The sequence below is a fragment of the Mastigoproctus giganteus genome, chromosome 4, assembly GCF_048544385.1.
Source record: "Mastigoproctus giganteus isolate SK-2022 chromosome 4, ASM4854438v1, whole genome shotgun sequence".
Taxonomy (NCBI): domain Eukaryota; kingdom Metazoa; phylum Arthropoda; class Arachnida; order Uropygi; family Thelyphonidae; genus Mastigoproctus; species Mastigoproctus giganteus.
The window spans coordinates 98,887,745-98,900,361 of record NC_143578.1 but is presented as its reverse complement, the minus strand read 5'-3'; the positions used below and the strand labels follow the sequence as shown (position 1 = coordinate 98,900,361).

General features: G+C 35.4%; 1 protein-coding gene across 1 annotated transcript in view; it reads right to left on the bottom strand.

Annotated features, from left to right (window-relative positions):
- LOC150086945 (uncharacterized) overlaps positions 1 to 12,617 on the bottom strand; it is a 186,351-nt gene that overhangs the window by 77,212 nt on the left and 96,522 nt on the right. Inside the window, exons 7-8 of the mRNA XM_090372329.1 lie at positions 9,933 to 10,025; positions 4,517 to 4,679 (exon numbers count right to left, since the gene is read on the bottom strand). Of these exons, the coding sequence (XP_090228455.1) occupies positions 4,517 to 4,679; positions 9,933 to 10,025 (256 nt within the window). The remainder of the gene's footprint in view (positions 1 to 4,516; positions 4,680 to 9,932; positions 10,026 to 12,617) is intronic.

Sequence of the window (12,617 nt, the reverse complement as noted above, 5' to 3'; positions counted from 1 at the left end):
AGCAGAGGGTGTTAAGAATCTCTTGGTACGACTAAGCTGCTATGCATGGAATCTGAACTTTGCCTGTTCCAACCTAAGATCACTCATCGGTGAAGACAGGATATTAGAGCTGGAAAAGGAACTAGAAAATGTGAATTGGAATATCATTGGTTTGGCTTATAAGTTTATCAAGTGGAAATCTGCTGTACACCAATGGAAACAGTGAAAGGAGCGAAGGTGGAGTTGGGTTTCTGGTCCATAAAGATATAAAAAACAACATTATGGAATTCAAAAGTACATCAACCAAAGGTGTCAAGACTAATACTCAAGATTTCTAAGAGGCATAAGCTAAAGGTTATAAAACAACATTATGGAATTCAAAAGTACATCAACCAAAGGTGTCAAGACTAATACTCAAGATTTCTAAGAGGCATAAGCTAAAGGTTATAATGATTTATGCACCAACATCGAGCTATGATGATGAATTTGTTTGTTATTTGGTTTTTAGGAGCATTAACAACTAAGACCATACTGCTCCGGGATATGCGGTGGCCATTCCCTGACCTTTCCACATCCTCCGTATTTGGTGGTGACGGGCTCGAACCCCGGTCTAATCAAGAAGTGTGTGCCACGCACTGCTGCTCCTTCCCACCTGGCTACGGAGGCGCCTCCGTGACGATGAAGAGGTTGAAGAAATGTACTCCGAAATTGAGGGTCTTCTAAATGAGCAGAACACCCACTACACTATTATTATGGGGAACTTCGATGCTAAGGTTGGAAAAAGACAAAACAGTGCAGAAAGGGGAACTATAGGAAATTTTGGAATTGGTGAAAGAAATGAAAGAGGTGAAAGACTTATGGAATTTGCAGAATCTCAAGGTTTGTCAGTAATGAACACTTTTTTCAAGAAAAGGGTGAACAGAAAGTGTTAATCCATTTGGACTCTTCCATTGCGGAAGAGTCCAAATGGATTAACAACTAATGAAATCGACTTCATCCTCACTAACAGAAGATATATTGTGAATGATGTTACCGTCCTGAATAAGGTAAATGTTGGAAGTGATCACAGAATGGTAAGATGTACACTTGAAAGAATAGCGATGTAGGAAAGGAAAGGAAAAAACTGACTCGAGTAAATAATACAAAGGTCTTTGAAATAACAGAAGAGGAGAAAAAGCAGTATGTACTGGAACTTAAGAACAAGTTGAGCTTCTGCAGACTGTTCAGGACCAAGATATCGACGAAGAATATTACAACTTTCTGAAAGTCATAAAGCCCAAGAAACCTATAGGGAAAAAAATCCAAAGAAGAAAAAATTAGTCAAGAAACACTTGTCATGATGACCAAAGACGACAAATGAAAAGCAAGAAAAACACTGACAGGGAGAAAATTGAGTATACTGAGTTATGCAAAGCCATTAGAAAGAGACTCAGAGATGACATAAGAAGATTTAACACAAGAAAAGTAGAACAAGCATTAAGGGAAAACAGAGGACTTAAATCAGCAGCCAAGAGAAGTAATACAGAAAGACAAATGATACTGAAACTGAAGAATAGCGATGGTGTATTTATAAATAGCAGAGAAGGCTTAATTCAAATAGAAGAAGACTACTATAGAGAATTCCCGATATTCTTCCTGATGAGGTAGAACATGCATTGAAGAAAATGAAGAATCAGAAAGCCCCAGGGGAAGATGAAGTTACTGTAGATTTATCAAAATTGGCAAGAAGAGACATAACACAAAAACTGGCAAGGCTCTTCAAAAAGTGCATTAGAAAAAGTGTGACGCCTAAGCAGTAGAATAATGCAATCATAGTTTTGATGCATAAGAAAGGAGATAAATCAGAAATTGGAAATTATAGACCAATTAGCTTGTTATCCCACATCTACAAGTTGTTCACAAGGGTCATTACTAACAGATTAGAAAGCATACTTGATGAGAATCAACCGAAAGAGCAAGCTGGTTTTAGGATTCTCAACTATGGATCACCTTCATTCTTATAAAAACTAATATCACAGCTAATGGAGAAAGCAAATGAATATAAAACACCATTATGTCTGGCATTTGTGGATTATGAAAAGGCATTTGACTCCATACAGCATAAGGCAATGTTTCGGGCACTGGAAAGATAAGGCATAGTATACTCCATATATTATGATTTTGAAGAAAATATATGAGAACACCACCTCCTTTATTAGACTAGACAAAGACAGTAGCAAATTTAAAATTGAGAAAGGAGTTCAACAAGGAGACACAATATAAATAAATTAATTTTCTGTTTATACTCCAGGACGACCAAACGGTCAGAGGAGTTCGCATGATAGATTGAATACAAGAAACAGCACCGTATTCAGCAGTCACGGGCTTGAACCCTGGTCACTCAAGGCACGTGTACTTATGCACCTGCGCGCCTGACCACTAGGCTACTGCAGCCTTCTCTGAAGTTGTTTACTGCTGCTCTTGAGGAAGCTTTCAGAAGATTAGACTGGTCGCAGAAAAGAGTCAATGTGAATGGAGACCATTTACGATTTGTAGATGACATTGTAGTCATAAGCTACGATCCCAAAGAATCAGAGGAAAATCTTAATCAGTTATGCACAGTTAGTAAGGATTTTGGACTAAAGATGAATATGGCTAAAACAAAAGTAATGATGAACAAGTATGCCACAGAAAGGGATATAACGATTGAAAAGGTGGAATCATATACTTATCTGGGACAAGTTATTAGCTGTAATAATGATAAATGGCTGGAAGTCAAGAGAAGAATAAATTTTGGATGGATAGCATTCAGGAAATATAGTCACATACTGAAGAGCAATATCCCAGTTTGTCTGAAACGTAAAATAATGAACCAATGTATACTCCCCACCATGACTTATGGAAGTGAAACTTGGGCACGCACCAAAAGAGTGGAAGAGAAGCTGAGAACTACACAGTGATGAATGGAACGAATTATATTGGGAATAAAACTGTTAGATAAGAAGAGAAACACATGGATTAGGCAGAAAACTCAAGTAAAGGACATTCTCATCAAAACTAAAGAACTAAAATGGTCTTGGGCAGGACATATAGCTCGAAGACATGATGACAGATGGACTAAGAAAATTACAGAACGGTACCCAATAGGAGCTAGAAGAAAACCTGGAAGACAATGACGGAAATGGATAGATGAAATTCATGAGTTTGTAGGTAGTAAATAGATGGCCATTGCACAAAAGAGAAGTAACTGGAATGTTGCTGGAGAGGTCTTCATCCTACAGTGGATTGAAAATGGCTGATGATGATAATGCCAGTAACAACACTGCAAAATAAAACTATACTAAAACATTATGTGAATAGTGAATTTGAAAATGAAATGAAAATGCTATTTCTGGTAATAATTGAACAGGAATGGGCATTTCTGGGCACCTTATAATGTATCAAATAAATTGATAACTACTTTACTGTAAAAGCTGAATTTTGGCTACTACATCTGTATTATACATGGCTATTAATAAAGACTATTACTTTAATAGAAAAAGTCTCTTTACTGGATTGGCTATAGTTCTGGGGTAACATAAGTGGTCACCTTTATGTACACAAATCAAATCTACAAATTTCCACAAATGTTGTATGGATGATTGTTGACCGAACACCGTTCAATTTAGCTACTGTAACAATGCAATTGTATATTCTTTTTGATGGGCAAACATCTTTAGTGGCACCTACTAAATTTCGGACAGGAGTATAAAATCAACTTGTCACGATTTTGCAACACAGAAATGATGTCATTTCTGTTTCATAACAAAGAAAAATGGAGTCAGGAGAGGATACTGTGCAAAGGATCATGGGAGGTGATCTTGGATGTGCTCAGAGCTAGCATGAACCAGTTGATTGCTGAAAAAACGTGGGAAAGGCAAAAATAGCGGAGTCAGGAGAGGAAATTGTGCAAAGGACCATGGGAGGTGATCTTGGATGTGCTTAGAGCTAGCATAAACCATCTGGCTGTGGAAAAACGTTTATGATTCAGGGCATACCACTTAGGTGGCTTTGGGCTAGCCATTGCCACTCATAGCAGAAACCTTTTGGTAACCAGAGAAATGGATATCTTGGTGGCAGTGATCTTGGATGTGCTCAGAGCTGGCAGAAACCAGCTCTAAGCACATCCAAGATCATTACATTACATGCACTTCAGCCTTACCAGTTGAAGCCCATGTAATATAGGCATTACAGTACCCATCTGTATTACTGAAGTGGTTGTATATTCCATCAAGAGGTGAATCATAAATGTTTTTTTGCAACCAGCTGGGCTGGTCAAGAATATTTGAATCGGTTTGCAATTGGGAGATAACAGACTCCAAATTACATGTACGAGTAACTCATTACAGCTTAATTTTTATTAAACCAATAGTAACTGTCTTAGATCAGTTTAATTGCATTCAAAATAGAATTTAAATCTGAAATCTCCAATTAGTACATCAAGCTGATTTCAAACATTCATTATATGAAACACATTTGGTGAAAATTTTATAAGAGAAATCAAAAAATATGTACTTACAAATAATGACATATAGGACAATAAAGATGAATAAACTTGTGTATGGGTTCTAAAGGTGGATCCATACCAAGAACCGTAGCAAATATCCTAAATTTATTTGGGGCTTCATGAGCTAAGACATCACGTAAGAGAGTTGGTGCACTATGTTGTTTATTAGTAATTGCTTGAAGAAATAAGATTTTCATAGGTCAGGCAAAATTTTTAATCATTTACTATGAATATTAAAAAAATACAAGCATGTATTTCAATGTGTTTAGATAACAGCTACCCAAAGTTTAGTATAAGTTGCCCTTTTTGAAAACTAAGCAGATTACTAATCACAAAAACAAAAATAGCATTGCTAAAAAATAACAATACTTGGCTTCAGTTGTATTAATCATCTTAATATTTTTGATCTAAACTTTTTATTCCAAACAAACCAGATATAACTAACATACGAGGGCCAGGATTCAAATATAAACTAAAATTTTTATTGTTTGTTATAAAAAACAATGTAGATAGGTATAATTTTTGTATAGTTATTTCATATTTCTTTCCTCTTCACATTAACCATCTTATGTACATAAATAAAAAAAATGTAGGCCCATGCAAACCTATACATTAGTTATAACACAATATGGAGATTATAAGTTAGTAAGAAGGTAGAGCAGTTTACTGCTTCACCTTCTTACTAAGTTATAAACTTTTAATGGAGGTTTGAATTTCTCTAAGTTAGTGCTTTCCCAAGTTTTTTTTTTTTTTTTTTTTTTTTTGACATTGATATGCCATGTACATGCTAACAATAATTCAACACTCCATCCAGTCCTTTTGGTTCCTTATATTTAGATTGATAGCAAATTCAATGGTATGCAACTTCCTTTTTGGAGCAAAAAAGGAATAGGGAAAAAAAAAAAAAAAAAAGAGTAAGAGAGAGAGATATGCTCTACTAAGTAAGCTTAATGTAGGTCATATGAAATGGACTACTAAATTTCAGAGAAAGAATGTGTCCAGAGCTTACATGAAGCATATGAAAAAATAAATGTCATAAAGTTTATTAATGTATTATTCAGTTGTGTTTCAATCAATCAATCAATCAATCAATCAATCAGTTGTTACATCAATACATGCAGTGAAGGAAATCAGAGCAAAAACAATGACAATATATATATTGTCAAAATCTGGCACGACCTCAAGGTGTTGCAACATCCACCTTGGAGAGCTCTGTTTTAAAAATAAAGTATTTGGAACTTCAAGAAGAGAGGAGAATGAATTTCTTAACCACTACACGATGAGACATGCACATTGCTGGATATCTTAGAGCAAATGGGGAAGCAAGCATTGAATGGTATCACACAAATCCTCCTGACAAAAAATTCAAAATCCTGAAAAATCATGATATTTGATTTTTTTCAGTGTGCCCCAAAAAAATCTATGTGTAGTTTTTTTTGGGGCACACTGTCACAATAATTGTCCAGTATTATTCCAATCCCCTGATAAGGTAAAATCAACAGAAGAAAAGAGAATCCTGAAAAGGTAAAGAGAGAGACAGCTCTTCTTCCTAACAGTGCTTGGTCACATACTTCCAATAAGGCTCTAAGGTCCATTTTGACACTCAAATCTTCTGATTTGGAAGATCCTCTAACCCCCGCTCCACAAACACACACAGAGCCCAACATGGCTCAGATTTCCACCTCAGACTATTAAAAGAATTTTTGGGAGAACAGAAATAATGACAACACACAACAATGTAATCGTGCATTCTCCAGTGGCTAAAAACATATCCTGCAGAATTTCATGCTGCAGATATACTAACACTCTGACATTGATGAAATAGTGCATATATACAGGGGAATAGTATATCAAGAAGACTGACAAATACAAAACTGATAAATTTATTGATATGCTAACATGCTATGATCCAAAATTCCTGTTCGAATGAATTATGGGAGGGTTCAGATGTGTACCTTCCCACAATTCATCATGTAATATAGTCATATGATAAAGTTATGTAAAACATCAAACTGGATGAAGCTGACTTTTCAAATGAAACCTCACTTGTTGCAGTTTTCACTTTTGATAAATACAGGTTACTGTCATTATAGATACAGTTTGTTCCCAGTTGGTTCCCAGCTACAGCATATAAGTTTTGGAAGTAAGTATCAAATACTATGTGTATAATGCTAACTTTTAATGAATACAACACATACAAATGTTGGCTGTAATGCACAGGTCTGCATGGGCCTACAGTTTTTTTATTTTTACCTGGCCCAGTCTGAAGTCTAGACAGCCCGACCCGAGCCAAAATTTGTTTTTCAAATTCATTACCCATACCTGACCCACCCAAACTGATTTTCATCTTAATCTGACCGAAACTTTTTATTTAAATAAAATCACTACAATTAGTTTCTGAAGTTTCATAATAATAAAAAAATAAACTTTCAGATTCAAAATTCAATATTAATTATAAAAAAAATAAAATGTAATAAATTTTCAATATACCATATTTCATATAATTCCAAAACAAATATTGATAACCACCTCTACCAGCCACCTTCTCTTCACATCACAAATTATTGTGCAGAAATAAAATAGAGTCAACACTGTTGCTACTTAAATTGGTCTTGCACTGCTAATCCAGCCGCACTAAAATTTCTTTTGGAGCTTGCACTGCTGGAAGGTCATTTCCATGAAAGAGTACAAATTTCATGGAATTTTAGAGACTTTGGCGAAGTGTGCCTTATTGGTCAATTATAAGTGTCAACAGACAAATAATATAAATTTTTTCTAAAAAAACCCTTTAAAAATTTAAATACATAAAAAAAATATTTGTAAGAAATAGCCCGAAAAAAGTCCAAAATGTGTGAAAGAAAATTCATTATGATTATTTGTACCTGAGCTGAGCCCGAACATTGTTCGTGTTACCAGGCCTGAGGGTCGGCCGGGGACTGTGCAGACCTCTACTATAATGACAAGGTTATAGCTGGGTACATATCCAACTGCAATAACATATTAGTCAGTCATATCTACTTATATGCAATAAGTCAGCTTTACATTAACAACACCCCACTGGGTAGGAACAGACTGGTCTGTGATGCTGGTTGAAGGCTCAAATTGGAAACAGCTGATACAAGACTAGTTTGCACACATGGCAATCAGTTTTTGTGTGTGATGAAAAATGGGTTGGCATCAAGATATTTTTGATTCTGAACATGGAATCATTGTGAAGGGAGGATGCGTAGGTGACACAGTCTCAACAATAGTCAACATGGTTAAGTGCTCCTATCCTGTAATGTCAAGTCTATTGTGACTGGATTGACAGAGGTTGAACAACTAGCCAATGGTCACACATGGGACAGTCGTGTGGCTCAACCACTCAGTACAAAGTAGGAATAACAAGGCCAATATCCACATGGACTATGCACTGAACACTAGCTCGTACAGGCTATGGCAGTCGACGGCTGTCATGAGCACCCATGCTCACTGCAAGACACAAGAAAGTGGGCCCTACACAGGTATATCAGGACCACCAACATGTGAAAATCTATCGTCTGGTCCGATGAATCCTATTTCCAATTCTGTCATGCTGATGCACATATCTGCATTTGGAGAAAGTAACATGAGACCATGACACCTGGATACACTGTTGGTGTTTGGCAGGCGGGAGGTGGTGGTGGTGTTATGGTTTTGGGACTGTTTTTGTAGGCATGCCTTGGGTCCTCTTATCATCGTCCTCTGGTCACTGGGGGCTGACAGATCAACACATTTTACAATTCTACAAAGGAGGGAACTGCCATCATTGGACAAGTCGTGTGGTATGTATGATATCATGTGGGATATTATATATGCTGGTCAATGGTGATTTTTTTCCCTTCTGATGAATTTAGATGGCATCAATTTGAAAGTGACATGGGTGTTAACATGTAAAGAAGGCTGTTCGTAAGGAAAACAAAAATGATAACGATAAAAACTTGGCACAATAAATGTATTGTAATTGTTTTTCTATTTTAGCCATGCAGAATTTAGGTAGTAAATGTCGCAAGAACCTTAGAAAAAATGGATGCGAATGAGTTCAGGTTACTATCATGACATACACAGGCAAAACTAGTGTGTGTGTGTGTATGTGTGTTAATTTGTTGAATGGCACAAGTTTTGACACTTTTAGGTAAATAATGGTTTAATTTGCTCAAGTTTCATGCAATTAATGCTTCCACAAACTTAAATTTAGCAGATTAAATGTTTCATGTTTCTATTTTATGTTAAGTACAATTAATAAATGTATTAATTAATAATACTAATTAACAATAATAACATTAATAATAAAAATTAATAATCATTATTAATAATAAAAAGTAATAATTATTAATAAATTAATAATTAATTTATATTAAGTACAATTAATAAATTTTTATTTCATTAAAACAGCATTTTTAGGGAAAAAAATATTTGCAAAATTTTTAATTATTATTAAAAATAATACAAAACTTAAATTAATAAACACTATAATCTACTGGTAAAAAGTCGAGTATTAATACTTTAAAAGGACAATTCAAAAAAAAATATATTTTTTTCAAATGTTAAATTTAAAATCTGGTCCTGTCAGAAAACAGGATATCACTCGTGTTACAATAGGGAACAATACTATTGCACAGTTAAGTGCAATGAATTTTGGCAACATCTGTTTGGCTGTTGTTCTGGAACTGCCAAATCCTCTGCTTGTTTGTTTGGTTTTTAGGAGCATTAGCAACTAAGGCCATATTGCTCCGGGAATATGCAGTGGTCATTCCCTGACCTTTCCGCACCCTCCGTATTTGGTGGTGACGGGCTCGAACCCCAGTCTAATCAAGAAACGTGTGCTATGCACTGTTGCTCCTTCCCACCTGGCTACGGAGGTGCCCCTCTGCTTGTACCTTCACACTAGTAGTACTATAATAACCCTCAGTCTTAAGGTGCAAGCAGCTGGATGTCACAGAACAACCAGTTTTTTTTTCCTTTTAATCTTAAAGATATATGTTAATGTAGTTTTTAAAGACACATTAACATATCTTTGATAAAATGATCTTAAATAAGATCACCCAATGCAATACGACCAGCAGAAATTTGAAGCAACAAAAACCACGTTTGATCACCAGAGCAAAACTGCATCCTCTTCCCGCCTCTTCAGTCATGCAGTATGAGTAATGTTCTCTGAAGTTATTATAGGCATCATGGTGAGAGCTCACATTCCTTATATTGTGGATTCTGCGTTAAGATAGTTTTTGCATGATAACTACTATATAGGCTACCTGACTAAACCTACTGATAATATTCTAGGAGGAGGCAACTGGACTAGATAGTTAATAATCTTGCTGTTTTTGGATATGATGTGTGTACAGCATAACTAAAAACAGCATGGGTATTTTAGAGCATCAAATGTTAGCAAGAAAAATATTTACTTTACCAGATATTGCATTAATGGACTTCCACCACTTCTCTAATATACAGATATTTTGTATTAGTTGAAACAGTCTTGAGTTTTGAATCTGAGGATGTTCTATATAAAAAAACAGAAATAATTATGAAATACCAAAATAACCTTTGATTAAAACAATTTTGTTAATAGTTTCCACACATGCCTTAAAAATTATAATAATGGTTACAAAATTAAAATAATTATAATACATCATAATCCCAGTAATAAAAATTGATATTCATATTATTTACTTGACAACAGACCACAATTAGTCCAATGAAGATGTGCAGGCATTGACATAAGGTGGGGGGGTAAAAAAAGATTTGCATTAACCCAGAAGTAGTTGTGACAGAAGATTGAAATAAATACCATGTACAGTATTACTCTTTTTCAACATGGTCACCAGACAAAATGACACATTTTTGCCACTTCTCAATATGCTTCTGCAGGTCAGTTTTGTAGAAGTCATCTGACTGTCCTTCAAACCACAACTTGACAGCAGAAATCACTTCATTATCATGGAGCAGATGCACACCTTTTGACAGCTTTCATGGTCCTTTTTCTTTTATAGCAGCATGTTAGTTTTATGAGGAGGTTGGAATAATACTTTGTGGCCACAGTACAGCCCTTTTGAAGATAGTTTGTCAGTATTATACCATACTGATTACAAAAAACTGATAGCATCACCTTGCCAGTACTTGCTTGCACCTTTGCCCTTTTTTTGGGGGGGGGCTATTGTTTAGACATTTGTTTAGTTTTGGATTCATAGTAATGGATCCAAGTTTCATCCAAGGTGACTAGCCATGAAAAAAACAAAACAAAAAACTCCTCTTTGTTTTCCTGGCACATCGACAACATTTCATGTGCAGGTTGTTTCCTTCCCTTCTTCTGGTAAGGGTTCAGAAATCCGGAACCCATCTTGCTTGCAGACCCTTTACTCATATGCAACTGTTTATGGATGATGTTATCCACAGACTCTAAACTAAGTTGGATCTCTGCAGCTAGTTCTATGATACTAATACAGCGATCTTCCAGGATAAATGCTTAAATTTTTGCAACACTCTTCTATTACAGCAGCTGCTGGACATCCTGGGAATTCTTCATCATGCACTAATGACCTTTCATATTTTAATTGTTTATACCAATGCGCAACACTAAGTCTCTTCTCCATAAATAGTGATGTTTTCTTCATGGATTGTTTTTGATGTTTTCCCATGCAGAAAGAGGAACCAAATCACTGATCTGTATTCCACTTTATCCATTGTGACACGTCATTCAGCACTGCAAAGAAAAAAAAATGACTGTCAGATAAAATCCGAAATTTGTGTGGTTGATATAGAGATTTCAAGGTATCAAACAAATTTCTTCCGATCACAACTACTTATGGGTGAACAGAGACCTTTTTTGAACCCCCATTGTATGTTGCATTTGCTCTCTTTTATTTATCTGCCACCTTGGAGAAATTTTTGCAGAATCAATTTAATCAGAACTGAGAGAACTTTTACTGTTTAGCAGAAATAACAAAATGTTCTCTCTATTCTGAGGGAGCTAGTCTTAAGCCACATCTCACAGAGTAGATGGTGCACCACAAGACGGTTGGTTGTCCACTAGTCTTTGGTTGCTAATTGGCTTTTTATGATTCATCTCCATTATATTTTTCTAGTACACCTAATACTCAGTTATTGTACATCCAGTTAACATACATTCCATACTGATGCCATTTGTTTAATATATGAGCATATCTTCATACATATAACTGCAGTTATATACAGTTTTGCAGAAAATTTATTTATAAGATTAGTATTAATAGTGGCATATGATCCAAAAAAAAAAAAAAAAACCCTTTTCCCACATCAGCTACCCTTTCTCTCCAATAATTTGTTTAGTTCTTCCTTGAATTTATTCAAACTGTCCACTTCCACAACAACAGATGGAAGTTTGTTCCAACAATCAATCATTCACTGGCTGAAGATACACCTCTGCACATCTATCCTGCAAAGATCCTTCCTAAATTTGAATTCATGCCCCATTGTATGTGTAGTTCCAGAAATCTGCAAACAATGCATAAGTAGCACATTTTGTTAGGCTGTGATTCATAGGAGATATGACCCCTTCAGTTCTCCCCGAGCAAGAGCACCCTAGCTACTTTGCACCTGTGGCTTTGTTGCTCTAGTCTGGGTCATGATTTACATTTAAATTCAATTTAATTGCCAATACCACACACTAAGCTAATATATAACTAACTGCAATAATATGTATTATGCTATCATGTTTACGATATACATTATGCTTTACCCTATGTTCATAGAGTTTTAAATTAGTTATGGCCTTACTAAAAGTAAAATTGTTTAGCTAAAAAAAAAAATAAACATATAAATGTGCAAATACATTGTATACAATTTCAATGTGTACACAATGTCCCTACACATCATATACACATTTATACAAGCCTAATTAACAGGAAACATACTGAGCAAAAAGGACAGATGTAACAAGACTAGGGTATGTCTGTCAGGGGCAAAGGTTGATGATGTTGTAGAGGTGGTTAGGCAGGCAAAGGCAGATTACGAGAAATCTTTGGCAAAGGACACAAAGAAAAACAGCAAAGAGTTCTTTACTTATGTAAATTCTAGAAGGAAGGGGATGAATCAGATTGGTCCACTGGATATCGAT